Source organism: Notamacropus eugenii, chromosome 2, assembly GCF_028372415.1.
Source record: "Notamacropus eugenii isolate mMacEug1 chromosome 2, mMacEug1.pri_v2, whole genome shotgun sequence".
Lineage (NCBI taxonomy): Eukaryota > Metazoa > Chordata > Mammalia > Diprotodontia > Macropodidae > Notamacropus > Notamacropus eugenii.
This window is the reverse complement of record NC_092873.1, coordinates 224928736-224949581: the sequence shown is the minus strand read 5'-3', so window position 1 is coordinate 224949581 and position 20846 is coordinate 224928736. Positions and strand designations below refer to the sequence as shown.

The window sequence follows — 20846 nt, the reverse complement described above, 5'->3', positions numbered from 1 at the left end:
TCCATCACCACTAGAGGAACAACAGTGTCCATGTGCTTCTGTAATCAGAGATGCTACTATTATCTTTGTGTATCAAAACCGCTATATATCATATGCTCATGTCATTGTTGATCCTAGATGTTTCTACATTAATGATTGTTCCATAGGAGCATAGGGCTTCATGGAATAGTATAGAGAACACTTGCACTGGGAAGCACAACTTTTCCCTCCAACAAGTTCAGTGACTTTGAATACATTGTTTAGTCTCTGCAGGGTTTTGGTTTCATCTGTTAAATAATGAGGGTTTTGTGATGTGTAGTAGAAACATCACTAGATTTAGAACAAAAAGTCCTAGGTTCTAATTCTAGCTTTGACTCTTACTAGGTAAGTGACTTTGGACAAGCCATACTGCTCTCTGAACTTTAGTTTAATAAGCTTTCATGTAAAGAGATTGGAAATGGATAATTTCTGATATCAGATTTAGAGTTGGAAGGGACTTTAGAGCCTATTTAGTCCAACTACCTCTCTTTACAGATGAGTAAACTGAGACCCAGAAATGTTTATCCACAGTCTCACTGTAGTAAGAGTAAACATAGTTTTGTATCTTCTGGTTCTAAAGGCAGTGCTCTTTCTGTTGCATCTGAATTTCATTCTGGTTCTAGCTCCTATAATCTGATCTATTAGATGATTAGAAAGTCCTCCTGGAAAGAGAGTTCTGAAGTCAAACTGCCTCTTTCATTTCAGAGTCTGGTACTCAGCCACCTAGTCACCCCACTGAAATCTTTAAGGGTTTCTAAGTTCCCTCCTATACTATGTTTCATCACCTTTATGTGTCTTTAACCGTCAAGCTGACTAATGATGTTTTCCATCTTCCTTCTTTTTTTTGAGTAATGTTTAGCATATTAGAATATTTTTATAAGCTTGAAAACTATTGAAATTCAAGGTGGCAATATTGTGATAGGTAATGTGATAAGAACGTTTTGTGAAACATAATCATATTAAAAATATCTTTGAAATTATTACATAAATGATTTCATCAAGCCAATTTTTAGTAAAAAGAAAAAGTAGAAAAACTATCCTTTTATGCATTAATCTGTACTTTATTTTATTTCTTAAACTATCCATATGTTACTTAAGATAAACTGCTGCTTAGAACTCAATTAACTAAACACTAATCATTTTAATTAATGCTGTTAAAAGCCCAAGAATATTATTTGGATTTTCAGATTTTTTTCCATTGGTATATTGACAAAATAAAATTGTTGTGATTTAAAAAGATTTTATAATAGTAAACTTAACTTTCAGAGCTTTTCAGTATAAGTTTAAAACAATTTACTGCAAAATAAATACTTTAAAAACTGAAATACCTTTTTACTCAAACTATAGTTTAGTACAAAGCAGATAGATGGGCAGATGGGAAATCGACAGCTTTGAATAATACTGATAATGGACCACTGTTATCTGTCACTCCTGTCTTAAGGCATAGTAGGATTTTACCCATTAGCAAAATTGCCTCATAAGCCTTTTAACGTGCTACAGACTTTGAATGTTTTTCACTGAAGTATGAGCTTGTGGAGGAGGGGAATGGGAAAAACCAGTGTTTGATTTTTTCCGAATACCACTTTAATTTCTTCTGCCTCATGATTAGATTGGTTGTGAGGTCATTAATTTTTCATCCCCAGCACCTCTCAGAGACCACTTACTCAATTATATAAAAAAAGTGTCATCTGTTTCAATGTAAGTAGTACCCCTTCTCCAGTTTTGAAATTAAGTATTGCTTAAATATTGTTATAAAAAATGAAGAAGAGAAAATGTGTTGCTTATACCAGGAACTGATGTTTCATTGGTCTCCCTTTTAATTTTCTTTCCTGATCTGGTGCAAATTCTGTTTGATTACATTTAAAATGTGGGAAAGTATATCACTAAAAAGTATGTCACTTAAAAGATCCAGGAGAAGGAATCTAGCTCAGTGAATAAATAATTCCATTGAAGATTTGTTGGGCTCACAGAGATCAAGCTAGTGCTATTTGGGCTTTATAGTTAATGAGATTATAAAGAAACTAAGCTAAAAAGCAGTGATAATCCATAGTAGATAACCCCAGAAAGAAAGGATTAGAACATTTTTTCCTCGGTCCAACAAGTTTCATGATCTTAACTAAAACATATCAGATGGCATCTTCATAAGAGTTATTGGATTTGAGGCAAGTTTACATGTGCTACTGTGTAAGCTTCCTATTTTCCTGGTGGGAATGAAAATTGAGGCAATAACAACAAAAAAGGATTTTCTCACCTTATTATTGACTTCTATTTTAAGTTGCAAAGACTATATACAATTTCAGGAACCATGCCCCTGGCTTTCTCCATAATTCGTCCTTTACAATGATTGTTGTACATACAAGTGTATATTGTATGTTCTTGTTGAATCAATTTCTCCTTATTCTTTCTTTTCTCTCCTTTCTCACTCAGCAGTCTAGTTGTTTAGGCTGCCTCTTTGAGTGTTGTGTTAACGTCTGCAGTGACTTGGTCCCATGGAACTTCAAGGTACCTGTCCATCTGTCCACCAGCTGCCATACATATAGCTTGATACCATTTTATTACATCTTCCACCTTTTTTTCGCTCATAACTAATGTTATGTTATAATGTTCTCCACTATGGAATCTGCCTTGTAAGGTTACACAATTAGAGGTCAATATTCACTGCTTTCAGTAACAAAATGCAGAAGAAACAAGATGTAGTAGGTAGGATCACAAACCCTGGTTTTGTATGCCACTCCAGTATGCCACTTACTGGCACTGTCACTGGGGGCAAGTTCCTTAACCCATTTACAATTGATACCCCTTATTTCTAAATTGTGATCAGGAAACTACAACCGGCATATTTCAGTTTGCTCCCTATTTTTGTACAATTACATTCCTCACCCAGCTAAGAATGACTTTTATGTTTTTAAATAAACTTTTATGGTATTTTATAAAAAATGTAAAGTCTACTTTTTTTTAGGTCTGAGAATCATACAGAAATAGGCTTTGGGCCAGATTGGCAGATTGTAGTTTGCTGGCCTCTGCTATAGAATAAAATCTAATCAGTGATTGCAGAGTGTTATCGTAAAGGCTAAATTTTGCTGAGGCAATTAGGTAGTACAATGGACAGAGAGCTGAACTTGAAGTTAGGAAAACCTGAGTTCATATCACACTTGCCTGAGTGATACTGGTGAAGTTACTTAAACTCTCTGAGCCTCAGTTTCCTCGTCTGTAAAATGAAGGTAATAATAATACCAGCCTCACAGGGTTGTGATTAAATGATCACAGGGTAAGGATCAAATGAGATAGCAAATATATAACTTTGCAAACCTGAAAGTTCTATATAAATTCTAGTATCAAAAAAATACTAGTTATAGTTACCATCGTCATATTTATTACTAAGAATTTTGCTAGTTAATAAACATTTATTAGAAGCCTTTAACATAAGTTACACTGTACTATATGCTACATGACAACATAGTTAAGAAATAGGAATTATGCTACCTGATCTCAAAGAACTTATAGAGTTCTTGGTAAACATGAAACACTGCCCAAATCAGCTTTTAGAGGAATGTGAAGTGTGACTTGTCAATGTTGTAAAAAAGCCCAACAAAATACTATATCATGTTTGCAAAATTTCTCTATTATTTTTCAGTCTAAAATGGGGGGGAGAATGGAGAGAAGAGAAATACATAATTATTTAAACATCTGGGTTATGGTCCATTCCACTTCCAGGAATTTTCATTAGTTTCTGAAATTCTCAGGCACATTTGTTAAATAACTGTTAGTCAGAATTACATAATACTCTAACTCTATGAGAAAGTGTTATTTGGAAATTTTATATAACAATTATTCCTTCCTGTGCCCCATGTAGCACTTCTGAAAAGGCTCATCATAAAGAGTAAGGAAGCTTTAAGAAAGAAATAGCAATGGAAATTTTTTTATGACAGTGTTTGCATGAATGTGTCAAATTTTAGCAAGAAAGGAGGGCATTTTGAAAACTTGCAAACTGATCATAGTTTTTTCATATTTCTTTTCCTTTAAGATTTCTAATTTGGAATTTAACTATTCTGACCCCAGGGAAAACAGGATAAGCTCTGCCAGGGTTTAAATGTAGGTCCTCTAACTCCAAAACAACCAGATTTACCCTCCAGTGGCTCCTCCTTGGTGCACTAAGATATCAAACGATATTTTCTGATCTCCTGGAGAAAATGTGTTGGAGAAGAACACATTTCACAGATAGTCCTGCAGTACTGATCTAGGAAGGTAGGAAGGAGGTAACCAAATAGGAATGGGGAAAGTTAGTGATATTTCTGCGGTATCACCTGACTGCTCCATAAATCCAATGGCTTCTAAGTTACTTTGAGTATGGACACTTCCCTGTTTAGCATCCAAAGGCCTTCATAATCTGGCATCAGCCTATCTTTCCAGGATTATTATACATTACTCCTCTTCACATATACTATGATCCAGTCAAATTGATTTTTTTTCTATTTCTCATGCACAGCATTTCATCTCTCTTTCCTTTCTTTGTACAAGGTGTCCCCCATGCCTGGCATATGTTTCCTCATCACCTATTCCTCATAGAATTCTTAGTTTCTTTCAAAGTTGAGCTAATATACCTCTCCCCAAGTGGTAAATTACCCTGATTCCCTGTTCTCCTCCAGTTGTTAGTGCCTCCCCACCCCAGTTATCTTGCATATACTTTTTATTTACTAACATGTATATGTTTTGTCTCCCATCATTTAAGGGGGCAAGGACTGTTTGGTTTCTGTGTATGCCTAATTCCTAGCACAGTTCCTGGCACATACTAGGCACCTAATAAATTCTGGATGCTTGATTGATTTGTTTTTCCTTCTCCTACTTCATCCAATTGTAAACAAGCATGTACCTGCTCATCTTCTTCCCTAGGCAAGATACATAATATTAACTATTAATAACTGATATTTACACAGCACTTTAAAAGCTTGCAAAAGACTTTATATCAATATTTAATTTGATTATCATAATCACATTGTACTTTAATGTGGATATTATTTTCCCCATTTTACAGATGAAGAAACTGAGATTTACAGATGTTAAGTGACTTGACTATCCTTACACACTTGGTTAGTTTCAGAGAAAATTATGAACCTAGGTTTCTCCTGCCTTTATGTAGTACACTATCCATCACAGATTCCCTCCTTATACTTGCTTTGAGAATACTGTCATAAAGAAAAAGCAAACAAATGGCTGGTAAAAAAAAGTACATTTTCATAATAACATTCTTAGTAAGAAAATTACAACACATGATAAAAGTGAAGAGAGCAATAACATAAATGAATGAAATATCTGTATTTGAATTGGTAAAAAGAGGGAGTACAGTTTTCACAGTAATTTTGTATGTATGTCTATGTACATGTATGTACAAGATAGATAGCTCTAGTTGTTAGGAAAATCTTCCTTACATCTAATCTAAAATTGCTTTTTCAACTTCTACTCTTGTTCTGCCTTCTTAGATCAAGCAGAAGATGTCAAATCCACTTTTTCCAAGATGTACTTGAAGGGAAAGTTTATGTCCTTCTTAATCTTTTCTCCTCTCTAAGTAAAACATTTTCTATTCCTTCAGCTAATTAGCATATGATATGATCCTGAGACCCTTCACAATCCTAGTTGCTATCTCATGGACACTCAGCAGCTTATTTATCCTTGTCCTTCAAGTTCTTAGAACCAAATCCAGTGTTCCAGAAGTAGTAGCAGTAGTAGTAGCAGTAGTAGTAGTAGTAGCAGTAGTAGTAGGAGGAGGAGGAGGAGGAGGAGGAGGAGGAGGAGGAGGAGGAGGAGGAGGAGGAGAAAAAGAGAAAGAGAGAGAGAGAGAGAGAGAGAGAGAGAGCACTTAAAAACTTGGAGGATTGTGTAGGCAGTGACCTCTGTGTTTTGAGATTGACTACAGATCCTGTAAGGCTGAGGTGTGGAGGGAAGGTATACAATACTCAAAATGTAGAGAGCCAGTAGTGTAAAGGTAAATGATGTAGTATAATGTATGGGGAATAGGTAGCAAGCCAGTTTGGTTAGAACAGAGTGCATAAAGGGAGGAGTAATATGAAATAAGACTGGATAGGTTTTTGGGGGGCCAGATAGTGAAGGCTTTTAAGTGCAAAGCTGGGGCACTGATATATTTTATCTTAGAGGGAGCCACTAAAGATTTTTGAATAGAGGGTCATAAGATAATTTATATTTTAGTAATGTCAGTTCAGCAGCTGTAGAGGGTAGAGGGCAGAGATTGGAAACAGGGAATTAGGAGGCATAAATCCAAGTAAGTAGTTATGGGGTTTTCAAATGTGATAGTAACTGTGTGAGTGGAGAAAAGGATACACTAGAGGTATTGTGGAGGTAGCATTGACAAAACTTGGCAACTTCTAGGATATAGGATGAGGGAGATGGGAGAGTCAAGGATGATTCTAGGTAAAAACTAGGTAGTACCTTCAACAGAAATAAGGAAGTTTTGAGGAAGGTTGATTTTTGGGGAAAATATGAGTTCCCTTTTCTGCATGGTGAATTTGAAATAAGGAATATCAGTTAAAATATATAGGAGGCAAATTGGTTAAACTGGACTGGAACCAAGAGATTAATGTTAGATAGACATTCAGACTTCAGAGTTACCTAACTGGAGATAATAATGGAAAGCATGGGATCTAGCAAGATCATAGGAGAAATGAAGAGTTAGGAGAGCCCTAAAGGACTCCTACAATTAATAGGTAGAAGAAAGATAATGACTCAACAAAGAAAAATCAGAAGGAAACAAAAGAAAACAACATTATGGAAGTTAAGAAAAGTATACAGTATTGTTTCATTGTGACAGTTATTAATTTTGACACTATCAAGGAAAAAGTAATCTAATGTTTACTGGGGCTTATCACCAACATTGACACAGATACAATGAGCAGAACAGTGTTTCACCAAAAATGGACAAAAAAGAGAAACTGTTGTGTGGTACAGAATAGGATTGTTCATCACCTGAATACTTTGCTTTCTTTCCATTTAAAATGAAACAACAAAATAAACCTTATTTTGTTAGTATTTTGGATTTTTTTTTAAACCATCATACTAGACCCTATAGTAAAGTTATCTTAACTTCACTGTTTAGGATAAGTTGAATAAAAGTATCTAACCTTATTTCCAGCTACAGTTAGAAAGTTCCCACTCTACCTTGAAAAATAATTCATTTGAGAGACAGATAAATATCATTCCCATTCCTGGTTTTGGTACACAAACAGACATGAGTCCAGTTATCTCTACTGAATCACAGATGTAGAACTGGGAAGGATCTTAGAGATCATATACTCATTTTACAGAGATGGAATCTGAGCTCGAGGGATTGAATGTCTTGCCCAGGGTCTTTTAAACATATGCATATATGAAGGTTTATATGGACATAAAAGTGTGTGAATACACGTATATGTCTATATGCATATATCTCTACATCTCTCTATTTGGGCTAAATAGTGTTAGGGTGTGGATAGGGGTGGAAATGTTTTGCACATTCAGACAATAGGCTGTCCTCTCCAAAAAAAGGCTGGGCATCTCTCATACATCTTTATGCTTCAGTTTCCATCTGCTTTTCAGTCATCATTGCCAGCTCTAACAGTTTGATTAGAATGACATCAGATTTGAATCAGCTTAATTGTAATGACAGACAAATTTAAAAAGAACAAATGTAATTCTATTTATGAGACCTATTTCCAAACTGACGTTCTTATTCTTTACACTTGTCCATATCATTAAAAAAAATCACATGCCACTTTGTTGCCACTTAAAAATAAAAGAAACTGGAACTCTATTAAACATAGTTTTTATAACAGGGATAACTTGAGCCAACTATGCTGGGATTTACTAATGAATATTCAGATTTTAGTATGCCTTTCCTCCCAAAACCTTTGCTACTATCAGCTACTAAATATGTACACATATGTGGAACATACACATAATTATGTACCTTTGTACCTGTTCTATTTTTTCAGAAATTTGTTTTCTGTTATAGTGGCAATACATTGTTTGTATTGTGACATACCCATGTTGTATAATTCAGTGCGCTCAATAGGGCAAACATTCCTACTCCCATTTTGCAGACAATGAAACTGAGGCTCAGCAAAGTTAAGTGACTTGCTCAAGGGCCCCAGGAAGAGCAACTGGCAGAGACAAAGCCGAGACATAGATCTTCTGACTTACTGTCTTCTCATACTGTTTGTATTGAGCTGATTTGTCTTGGTGTAGTGGAATACTGGATTGGAACCATAATAACCTCAATCTGAGCCTGCTCTGTCATTCCTCAGCTGGTTGCATGACTTTGATCAAGTCACTTTATTTTTTTGACCTTGTTTTCTCATCTATGAATGTCAGGGCTTATCTTTATTATGGTTGTCTGAGTAAGTAATTTAAATGGTAAGATAACCTTAGTAGTTGGCAAGCAGTTACCACTACCTATTTTAAATAATAATAGCATAACAATTTTCTACAACTTTCATTTCATATTTCCTCACAAAATGTTACAATGAAATTAGAAATGGATCAAGACAGACTTTTAAAAGAGAATGCAGAAACTCCTTGTTAGAGGAGTTTCTATTCAGTTACTGTATAGTTTCTTACAAAAGCAAAGTAACTTGACCCCTGTAACTTCTATTTTTGATGAGTCTGCAGCATCTTCTTGTCATTGGATAAAGCTAAGCTTCGGCTTTATTTAAGTTCATCATCAATGGATTGCCAAAAGAAGCCTCTCCTTTAAATAAATACCTTTTAAGGTGCTGTAGGAAGGGCATTGAAGGTTATTTTGTTAGTATGTGAATCTTTATCAAAACTGATGCAGCAAGCAATGTTTCCCACAGAGCTCTGATAAGCTTCAGAGCAAAGCTTTATTAAAGCTTGATATACTTTAACAATTTCACACTGATGTTTCTATACATTTATTTATGTTTTGAGAAGAGCAGGAATGGTTAGTCTGCAATAACTGTTTCTTATAAGAACTGTCCTGCAGATTCAAATTCTGGAACAAATTAAGATAGGCTTAAAAATTTTGGTATGGACAGATTTTTTTTTTTGGTCTGGATTTAAGAATAATTTATTAAAATGGAAAAATATAACCCCTAAGCAATACTGTTTCTTCAGCTTGTCTCTCTAGGTCCATGGAGGAATCATACAAAATTTTTGAGCTGTAAAGAATATCAGAGGCCAACGTGGTCAAACTTGTGTCTGAACAAGCATTTGTATGACATATTTGTCAAATGGCCAAATCCTTCAAGCCTTTGCTTAAAGACTCCCCAGTGAGGGGGAACCTACTATTTCCTACGCAGCCTCTCTGGGTCTCAGTTTCTTTATCTGTAAAATGAAGGGATTGTACCAGATGCTCTCTAACATTCCTTCTAACTCTTAAGTCTATGACCCTACAAATCCCTGACTTTACATTTAATCCTGTGAAATTACAATTTAGATTAGGTCCAGTTTTCTGGCTTTTAATTTTTATTTTCTGAATCCAGACTGTGTCACCAAGTGCATTAGTTATCCTTCCCAGTCTTGTGTCACTTATAGGTCTGATAAGCAAATCAAGTATGCCTTTATCCACATCTCTGGCACAAAATTAAAAAAAAAAAGTTGGAGGTATGTTGAATTAAGGCATGATCTATTTTTTGATGAAACTGTGCTGACTTTTGAGGTTTACCACGTGTTGACTACAAAACCCACTGGTAAATGTTCAAGATGTACGTTTTCCTTGTAACCTTCAGTGTATAATCTTGCCAGTTATTTTGACTGGATTAGATTTGTTAGACCCTTGTTAAAAAATAGTAAAATAAAATTTTAAAAGTTGTATTCCTCAGCTATTTACATGCCATATACCCTTCTCTTTTTCTTTCAGTGTTCCATCTCTTCCTCAGAGGAAGAAAAACTTATTGGTACCAGGAGAGCCAGAACTCCAACTTCAAATGATTTATCTGATATTAACACCCAGACAAACTGGACCAAGTCACTTCCACTGCCAACACCAGAGGAGAAGATGCGACAGCAAGCACAAACAGTCCAGACAGATGTGGTTCCTATTAATGTAACTGGTACGCGTTTATAGTTCAGTCAAATTAGTTATGCTTCTGGGGAACATATGCATACACAGGCTAGAGCCTTTTAAAATTCTTATTTTTCTCTTAAAGAATTTTACCACTTTTGCATTTAACTATAGAGCATAAATAATACTTTAATCTGCAAGTCAGCACTTAATTCAACAAAAAAAATGTTAATTTAAAAATTAAAGTTTTCTGCCTATTTTTCTAAAGGGTAATGGTAATACTTGATGTTCCAGCCATTCAGCTTGAGAAAGATCTTTTTCATGGACATACATACCTGCTATCTTTTAAGATTTCAGTCGTGAAAGAGATTCTCATGGATTCATAGTTTATTATTTTAGGTAAAGCATACCTTTAGAGATTCTGTACCCCCAAATCTGAATTTTACAGTTAGAGAAAGTGAGAAACAGAGAAGGAATGTGGACTTGCTCAGAATCACATGGTAGGAATGGGACTAGGGCTAGAATCTCGCTCTTCCCAATGTGACTTGGAGTCTTTGAAGTGTAGTCCTTGATAGTAGAGATTTGATGCTTATCTTGAACTTTTTTAAGTGGGAGAAACAATATTGAGTTTTGGAAAACTCTTTGTTAATGGTCTCAGGAAGAAATATCTACAGAAGCATCAAGGCCTCAGCACATCAAGAAAAGTACGGTGGTTTCTCTAATAGTGGTTATCATAATAGCAAACAACAACTCACATGCACATTCTCTTGCACTTTAAGGATAATGATGTGCTTTTTTCCCAGCACTGCAAAGCTGGCAGTACAGGTGTTATTTATGTCCATTTTACAGACGAGGAACCTAAGTATCGAACAGTTTACGTGACTTGTCCATAGTCACACATTTTTTGTTAGTGTCAGAGTTTGAACTGTGATCTAGTCTTGTTTTTTTTTTTGTTTGTTTGTTTCAATTACTAGTTTAATGGGGAAAAGCCTTGGTTCAAATTCTGACACTGACACAAACAAATGGATGCATATATGATTATGTAGGCATAATCTATACATATGTGTATACATACATGAACGTATCATGTAGCCATGCATATACACATATGTATATCTCTTAGTTTTAAAGTTAGAAAATTTAGAATGTGATAGTTAATTTTCAAGCTTTATATCCATATTCTTTCTGAGTAATCAACTCTCAATTATCTGCCATAATTAGGATAGAAATAAAAACATAAACCAAGTCCAGAAATGGTTCTTATATGTGTATTATTTTCTTTCTTGTGAGACTTTTCCTTCTTAATATCTAATTGCAGCCAGCAGAAAATGGAGATGGCAAAAGACTTGGACAATGCATAGACTAGATAATTCACCCCTGAACAATGCAGAGCCGACAGTTTCAATCATTTTAGACCAGGCATAATAGACCATCTATACTCGTTATAGATCAGAATATCTAAAATATGTCCTGTAGTTTTAGAGCCTGGAAGGAAATATGATGGTAAGCAGGGATAGATTTTCCATAAAATTGAAAAGAATTCCCCTAATACCAGTACTGTGTTTGAAAGAAGCTGCTGCTGCTCCCTGCCAGCAGAGACATCTGCACAGTGACACTGGTTACTGTGGAAATGACTAATTGTAATGATTTTTTTTCTTGCTTGTTGCTGAAGGGTTGGTTTTGTTTTTTGTTTTTTTACTTAGCAGAAATGGTAATATTATATTTAGCACTCCCTATTTGAATTCTTGAAAATCCTAACAAAAAACTGGTTATTTAAAATTGCATGTAGTCTTCATTCCACATATGTTTTATTTCATTTTAGACTTGCACATCATATTGTATACATCTGTTCTATTCATAACTTTTACCATTGATGCTCCTATATCTTGTAGTTATCATATAACTATCTTTTTATAAATGTAAGTAGCTGTCTTATAGCATACATTGTCCCTTTTTTTGTCTTGGAAATTAAATCTCATAATTCTAAACCACACAATAAAATCAATATATAATCATGCAATTAAAATCCAGAGAAAATGTAAAATCACAAGCTGAGATGAATGTTACTATAAATCTCAGGATTTTATTAGGTGTTATTAGGAGACTACATTATGATGAGAATGGGAAACAGCAAAGATAGGAGACCTTTTAGAATGAAGGATTATTTATTATGTGATTTCAACTTGGTGACGCAAACATTGACAGAGAAGAAGCTCGGCACTACTTCTTAAAGAATGAGTTCTCTTCTCTTTGGCAATTAAAATGCTAACCAATTATAAGGATTAGGTACAAGCATATAAGGTGTAAATAAAGTGTAGGGTTAAGAGGAGAGATCGTACAAATACTCTACTTTTTAAAGGATATAAAATATTTTTAAAAATAAATTTAGTTGTCCAAATTGATCAGTTATAACTTTCTGATCTTCACTATTTTACTAAAATTGAAAGAAAAAATTATGTTTTGATTCTATTTAACTATGAGTTTCCGTACACCTTAGACATTCTGTTTACCTACGAAAAATGACTTACTAGCTTAATAATTTTAATTTGTATTACAGAAGGAGCAATTTTTTTCTTTCTACATAGGTAGTTTTCATATAGTTTTGGTAGAAATTATTAAAAAAATTAAACCATGAAAGGGCTTGGGAACTAACCAATGCAGCCTTCTAGTAAGGCATTACTTTATGTGCTCATTTACTTGGGTGGACTAATCACCCTGTAGTTTGTTCAGTGGGACTGAATACAGCAAAATTGATCACTTTAAATCTGAAGTAAAGCCTTCAGGCATAGAAATGAGGCATTAACATAGCAAGCTAGATACCAAGGGTTAAAAATGGATTGAATCCCTTGGGTCTTGAACCAGATGGGACTCAACATATTCTAGAATGAGAAAGAGAGAGAGAATATGTGAAAATGAATATTTTATTTTTATCGAACATAGCATTCACATGATGGGTAGGTTTGTGGCTTGTTTAGCTAGAAGGAAAGTATCTGGTGATAATGGATAATCAAACTTGCAATCAAACAAAATGACTTAAAAATAAGAAATTAGTATTAAATAAAAAATTGCAAATGATAAAAGGTAAAATGTTACAGAGTTCTGAATTTTGAGCTATTTCTGGATGAGAAATATATATTGTTTCGTTAACACTGACCTTTATGGGCCAAGATCTAGTAGGAGCTATTAGCTCTCATACTACCAGATGGCAGGCAGAGCAAGGAAAGTTAACTAGAGTAAAAATGTAAAAGAAGATGATCCTCATATTCTGATTGTTTTTGCTTCTAATAATATCCTTGAAGCTTTTGGGTTTATCTTTTTTTTTTAAGGGGAAAAGAGTTGGAGGAAAAAGAAATGCAACTTTCTATTGCCATTCTGTCAAATTTTCTAAGTTTTAATGGTGTGATGAAAGCTATACATCCTGGGTATCCCAAAAGTCTTCATGCAGTTTCAAACTGTAGTAGCCTAAATAGCTTTAATAGTTTAAATTAACTTTAATAGTTTAAAAGTGCACAAAGAATTTTTGGGAGAAATGCACATATGCACACATTTGTGCGTTCATCCTTTGTTGCCAAAGATGACCATGCCATCAGAGAAATGATGACATGACTTGCACTTGGCTTTGTTTTGAGTGAGGGAGGGCTGTGCAGGTCACCAGCCTCACTTCTCCTCCAGAGTCATCTGAATCCAGTGACCTGATATTCATCAGGATGACTGGAGATGACTCAGGATGAGGCAGTTGGAGTTAAGTGACTTGCCCAAGGTCACACAGCTAGTGAGTGTCAAGTGTCTGAGGTGAGATTTGAACTCAGGTCCTCCTGACTCCTGCACTGGTGCTCTGTCCACTGCACCACCTAGCTGCCCCATGCACACATTTACACTCATATACATGGCGATAGGAACTTTGATTTCTTTGTTATGGGAATTCTCAAGTGGCAACTCCCTCTTCCAATGCAGGTTGGTTCTCTGCCACATATAGTTTTAGAGAGATGCCTAGAACACTAAAAGGTTAAATGACTTGCCCAGGGTCATACAGCCACTGGTGTGTTATGAATAGGATTGAAACCAAGGTCTTCTCAACCTAAGTCTGGTTCTCTATCTACTCTACTAGAGTCATTCTCAATATATTACATGTAAATATTAGCTATTATATGTGTACAATTTAACTTACTGAAGTGAATTGATGAACCATGGTTCATCTCTCATTTCTTGATGCTGTTGTAACATCGTAGTGACTTCTTTAGATGAATTTAAGTCCTGGTATATTCCAATATAACATGGCCTTCTCTTCTTAACACATCTTTCCTTTCTCTACCAGGACCAAATTTAGTGACAAAATTACTGGGGGAAAAAGGTCTTCAGTAGCTATGAGATCATTTGAATTTACATTTGTCATAAATCTCTTTATATAAGAAATTTACAGATTTTATAGTTGCTGTTAGGTGACACAGTAGTGCCTGGAGTCAGGAAGATATAAGTTCAAGTCCAGCCTTATATACTTGCTAGCTGTGTGTCCCTGGACCAGTCTCTTAACCTCTGTTTGCCTCAAGTTCCTCAACTATAAATACAAAAAGTAATAGCACCTACATCCCAGGGCTGTTGTAAGGATCCAGTGAGGTCAGAGTTGTACGGTACTTACTCAGCACAGTGCCTAGCATGTGGTAAGTACTATATAAATATTTGCTATTGTTATTCTTCTCATTATTATATAATATGTATTATATATTATTACTATTTTTTAAAAAACATACTTGCTTTGAATGTTCTGAACATTTTCACAATTTTTCTGCTTTATAATGATGATAGTAGATGGATATATATTTATATCAATATTTATGTATTTATACCTAGTGCTCAGTTTTCTGAAGAAAATAATTTGACCAATAGAAAAGATTTGTTCTGAAAGAACTGTCCTTTTTAAAAAATGGGAGTGATTTTTGGCAGCTCAAAAAATGTATAAGATAGTAATATATCCCTCTCCCTCCTTAAATTTACTTTGTGGCATGTATGGCAGTTGCATAAACTTAAACCCTAGAAAATCACATGGGTTTACCATCAGCATTTCAAGTTTGAATATGACATGAACCTAAATAGCTGTACTATTTTCATTTTTTTCAGATCCACCTACATACAGCAGTGTTACTGGGTGTCAATGGGGAAAAACCACTCTATCATTATGAAACATTTTATTGTTTTCAACGGTTGTTTCTGGATATCATAAAATTGCCCTATTTACACCAGTTATCCATTAGGACATTCATTGACTCATTTATGACATACTTACTATGTGTGAGGCAGTGTGCTAGTCATGGTGGGAGGATGTAAAGGTCTTTCTGTCTTCATGGAGATTACAATTTTGGAAGATTACAAAAGGAATGGATAATTATAAAGACTATTGGAACCACATAAGGCAATTCAGTGACAATTCAATAACAAGGGATCCCTTTCTAGAGAATATGGTAACCCTTTTCTAACTTTAAATGTGATAGAAAACCATTTGCTGCTGTTTTGCCCTGTGTTGGGAAAGGGGCTGGGAGATTCTTTTGCGGTTTTGCTACTTTGGGGAGCACACGGGTATTGAGAGAGCCAACCTCTGTGTGATGTGTGCTTTGTTTCTCTTTTCCCCTTAAGTCACCATTCTCATCATGTGACTAAGCTAACATCATTATTAATGCCTTTTTTCATTTCTACAACAAGCTGCTGGAAGAAAGTGCATGGTGTCAGCGTGCTTCACATTAACTTTGCTTTGCTTGTTCCACTGCTCTACATTAGGGGAGAATTTCGACCGCCAAGCCAGCCTTCGGCGGTCTCTCATTTACACAGACACTGTTGTAAGACGGCCGAAGAAAGTCAGAAGGAGAAAGACTATTACAGGAATCCCTGACAGCATACAGAAGGAGCTAGGTATGGCTCATCAGAACTGTATTTCATTGCTCTTCATCCACAGTGCCTCTTATTACTAAACTAATCCCATTTACTCATGCTCATAAAACCAATACAGTCTGATGGCCTGTTGTGATTGTAGTGGGCTGGGGTTCTTCCTATATGAGGTCCTTTGAAGCAAACTTAATCCATGAGTACTGACTAGGATGGTGAATTTGGGGGAGGTGGTAGACAGAGGGGAGAGTATTTCGAATTTGAACTAGGATTGTAGTAATTTATATAGAAAGCAGGTGGTGCTTTAAAGAGTAATAAATCATTTTCCTCATGGCAATTCTATGAGGTATGTTATCACCTCAGTATTCCTGGGATTTTGAATATTCTCACAGGTGTACTTATTCAGGATTTAAGCTCTTATTTAAATTTCAAATCCTCAGATGAGAAAGGATGGTAATTGGATAACTTGGCCATGATGTTGAAATTTTGTTTCCAATAATGCATACCCAAAACTTAGTTTGAGAATAATTTAGAGAACATTGATTATATTTCATATACTAACTACCTCAGTGGACTTCTTTGCTGGCAGCAGCATCTATGAAAACAGTTATCAACATTTAATAGTTTGCCTTTAGAATAGTTACAAGTCGTTTTTTTTTGTTGTTGTTTTACTAACATTATCTCCTTTATCCTATACTAAAACTTTGTGAGGGCTTTTGACTTTTTTTTATTTCTACATTTTTTCCAAAATGTTTTGGGTATGAATTTTATTTTCTCTTTCATGTTTAGAACAACTCTGAGCTTATTTTTTGTAATACTCTCTGGGAAAGTGATTTATTTGGGACTCTAACAATATCAGAATAGTTCTACTTTTCCTAATTCTTAAATCTTTTCCCTGTGGATATTTTTTCTATGAGTTTCATACTTTGGAAATCATTTTCTTTCGTTTTAAGGCAAATGTAAATTCTTAAAAATTAGTCATTCATAAGTACTACTCAAATTCAAAGAATTACTCATAAGAATTGCTCTACATTTGCTTAGTACTCTGTTATCCCCAATTTTATCATATCTTGGGAACAAACAGTTCTACTGCATTGTATGTCTTCTCTATATCATGAAACTGGTTTCCACCAGTAAAAAATGAGGGTCTGAAAAAATTGGCCTTGGCCCCTAGTTTGTCTTATTTTAAGTAAAATAACCATAATGCAATAATACATCCAGTGTGATATTGCCCCTTTTCCAGCCCTCTTATTTGACCCTTTCTTCAATTCCTGAGATGTACAAGCTCTGCCTTCCCATACCTCCCAGCAACATTCAAAGATACATTTTGCTGCTTCCTCTTCTAGACAGCAAGAAAACCTAGCTATACTAACTCAAATCCACATTATTTGGTGAAAAATCACCACAGAGGTAAAGGAATTCTCAGATATGTAAGAAGGACCAACTACCTACAAATGTGTGAAATGAATAATATTCATTTTTAACTTCTCTATTTTCTTCCTATCATACTTTCTACTTTAGTGTGCCACAGTCTACTTAATTGCTTTCTACCTTTTCTCTTAGAGACTTTAGTCTGATTAGAGTAGCTATTGTAACACCCTTGCCAGGCTTGCCCTCTTGAAGACACTTGTAACCTTTCCCATCAAAATTTTATCTACCCATTCTTTAAGGAACTCACTCTCTACTAGACAATGGCAAACTAATCTGGATGCAAATGGGATAATTTATTACTCTCCAAGAAGCATTTAAATTTTATCAGATGATTTCTGGAGAAGATCTTATAATCTACTATCCCAAATCTAACATTGCCTCCACTTGATTCAGATTTCTGGTATTCCATGCCTTAGGAGATAGTCATCAGAGAACTCATATTCAATGATATTTATTGGATCATCACAAGAAGACATTTGACAACACTTAAAAGAACATTCTTAGGAGGCGGAGAAAATCATTAATAAAAAAGCAACCATTTAGTCCTTGGAGATCACATGCAGAATGAGTCAATAATGTAGGATGATGATCCTATGGTGGTGGTGGTAATGGTGCTCTTGTTGGTTTCAATTGCTTTATTTTATGAGTTTAGTGAGCAGCAAATAATCTCTTGTGGGACTATTGCTTTAAGCTTTTCTAGCTTGGTTTAGGACCTGCCAGAGCTTGTATTCTTACCCTTAAGTGCCCAATGGTACCTTTACACTCTGATGAAACATCAGAGTAGGAATCAGTAAACAATGGAAAATTCAGGTACTTTGGGAAAGTAATGGGAGAATTTCTTGGATGAGCTGGTTTTTCATTTGTCATCAAGTCATACCATATATGTAACTGCCTATTTTATTCCAAATGCAAAATCATAGGATTGTAAATCAAAACCTGGAGCTTCAGAGCTCACACAGTACAACCCCCCCCTCCATTTTATGGATGAATAAAGCTCAGAAGTTCCCAAACTTATTTGGCTTATTTCCCCTTTAAAAAAAATTACTTGGTGCCTCCCTGGAAATCTACTTTCTTTAACCCTTTAATGGTTTTTTAATTGCATAATTTCAAAAATATAATAATTTTTTAAATGACATCTTAAATTTAATAGTTTATTGTAAAATTGCGGGGGTTTTCCTGCATTGATGCAGGAAATTTTGATGATACAATATTACGTCATGTAAGCATACAGTATCATATTGAAACAAGTCATTGCATGAACGCACTCCTCCCAACACATGCCGGACTTGTCAACAATTCACAGCACACTTTACTGCCAATACTTGCTTGTTAGGACCTGTTAGTGAACTTGGCCACTGATTGATTATAACTTGTATTCTGTGTGTTTATTTGGAAAATAATATAATCAGTATAACTTTAACTCTGTTACACAACATATGAAACATGTATGAATGGTTTTTCAAAATTTTCGTCTCTTCTTTCCTTATGCTCCCACCACTTTATTTTTATTCGGTGCCCCCCCCCCAATTGTACCTGAGGCTACTAGGTACTGGATCCCCCCATTATTCCAGTGTCCCCCAGGGGGGCAGTATTGTTTATTTTGGAAACTTATGAACAAACTGGAGCTCAGTATCTAAATCACTTGCCTCCAGGGACATTGAGGAAGTGAATCTCAAATTGAGAATCTAGCCCAGGTCTTTTGACTCCAGATATAGTGCTCTTCTCAATTGAGACCAAGTGGCCTGTGTATTATACATAAAAACATTAAGGTTGAGATATAGACAGAATTTTGTTAAGTGTGTGTGTGTGTGTGTGTGTGTACACACATTATATATATATATATATACAGATTCTAGAGGTATGGAGTTGAACATTAATATCTGAGTACATAGCATTTAACCAAGTAATACCATAAATCATTGCTCAGTTCTTTTTTCTGTCCTGTGAGGCTACTGTGATGGAACAATATTGTTAGTTCACAGTGTATCCTATGTTCCAGTAATTACATTGTGTCCTTTCAATGAAGTAATGGTGTCTAGGTGTCTAGGCTCATTTCTCTTTGAAACCAAGCCTTGTAGGACTAAATGACAAGTACCAAGTTTAATGTACTAAGGGTTATGGATGAAAGTTGAAAAGAAGCAAATTTAGACTTGCTATAAGAGGGGAAAAAAACCTTTGTAATAATTAGAACCATCTAAAATGGAATGGGCTGTCTCAGCAAGTTGTATGTTCCCCTTCACTGGATGTCTTCAGGCCCAAGTTGGGGAGCCACTTATTGAATAAATTACAGAGAAGATTCTTGTCATGTATGAGTTGGATTAGATAGCATCTAATGTTCCTTCCAACTCTGAGATTCTGTGAACAGCTGCTAGGAGGAGTGAGGATTGTCATGCCCAAGAACATTGAGCTTTACTGTGAAACTGACTGAAGAAGAAGCATTATAACAGCCACAAGTCAACTAGGACTATAAAATCTTTTCTCATAGAAGAGACATCTGCTCTGTTAGTTTCTTTCCTCGGGTAAATAGGCTAACTGGAGAGTTTGACACTGGGAGTGTGGGAATATATATCTAGATAATTTTCTTTCTCTAGCAGATCAAAATTTAGCAATGCCTAAGATAACCAAAAGGTTTCCCATTCCTGTTGACTTTGGCTATTTATTTCTCTCTCTTTGGTTTAGACTATAGGCACCTAGGTTTTGAAACTCTGAATTTTATTATCAAAATTTTATTATTAAATTATTAATATTTAATTATTATAAAATATCTTTGTTCACATTGAATAGTCAAGAATGATCTCTAGATATGATACAGGAAAAAGAGGTGTATAGTAAAATAGTTGAGGTAAATAAAGACTTTTCAGCCGGTCACTAAGAAAAAAATACTTTATTTTAGTGCCTCTAAACTGATGATCTGAATGATGTGCCTTGTTAATACTTCTCGAGAAGGTGACAGATATGAAGTTTTTGAATCTGAGTCAAAGCCTTAATTTCTCACATAATGGAATAAGAAGTATATTTTATGTCAGAATATGTTGTAAATCATGTAAATAAGCTTTGGAAGAGGCATCACACTTTTTAAAACTAGGTCATAACTACTAATTTTTTCCATAAAACATATCTGGAACTGATGTTATTTCATCTGTGAATCAAATTACCTTGTGTTAAAAAAAAAGGCTAAACAAAAAAAGGGGGGTAAAGATGACTTATTTCCATTTAACATCTTTAAAACCGTATTAAATTTCAGTTGAACCTTGGTTATTTCATTTAAGATTTTACCTCTTTAATGCAATATCAGCTATCTGCCAAGTACAAGGTGATTAAGGAATTTAAAAAATTAAGTTATATTTTAATTTTTCTTTTTAAAATTAGAAAATGCAGTGTAATATGGAGGAGAAAAAGTTGCCCTCAAAGCCAGGAAGACCTGGGTTCCAGTCCCACTTCTGACATATACTGGCCTTGTGACCCCAGACAAATCACTTAACCTCTCAGTGCTCCATTTCAGTGGTAAAACAGG

The 20846-nt window shown here is 35.0% G+C and overlaps 1 protein-coding gene across 8 annotated transcripts in view; it reads left to right on the top strand.

Moving 5' to 3' along the window:
* NHSL1 (NHS like 1) overlaps positions 1–20846 on the top strand; it is a 290898-nt gene that overhangs the window by 254518 nt on the left and 15534 nt on the right. For 6 of the 8 annotated variants that reach the window (XM_072643441.1, XM_072643442.1, XM_072643445.1 and 3 more), the window contains 2 exons: positions 9884–10076; positions 15797–15928. In XM_072643441.1, the coding sequence (XP_072499542.1) occupies positions 9884–10076; positions 15797–15928 (325 nt within the window). The remainder of the gene's footprint in view (positions 1–9883; positions 10077–15796; positions 15929–20846) is intronic. The other 2 variants (XM_072643443.1, XM_072643446.1) reach the window with 1 other exon arrangement.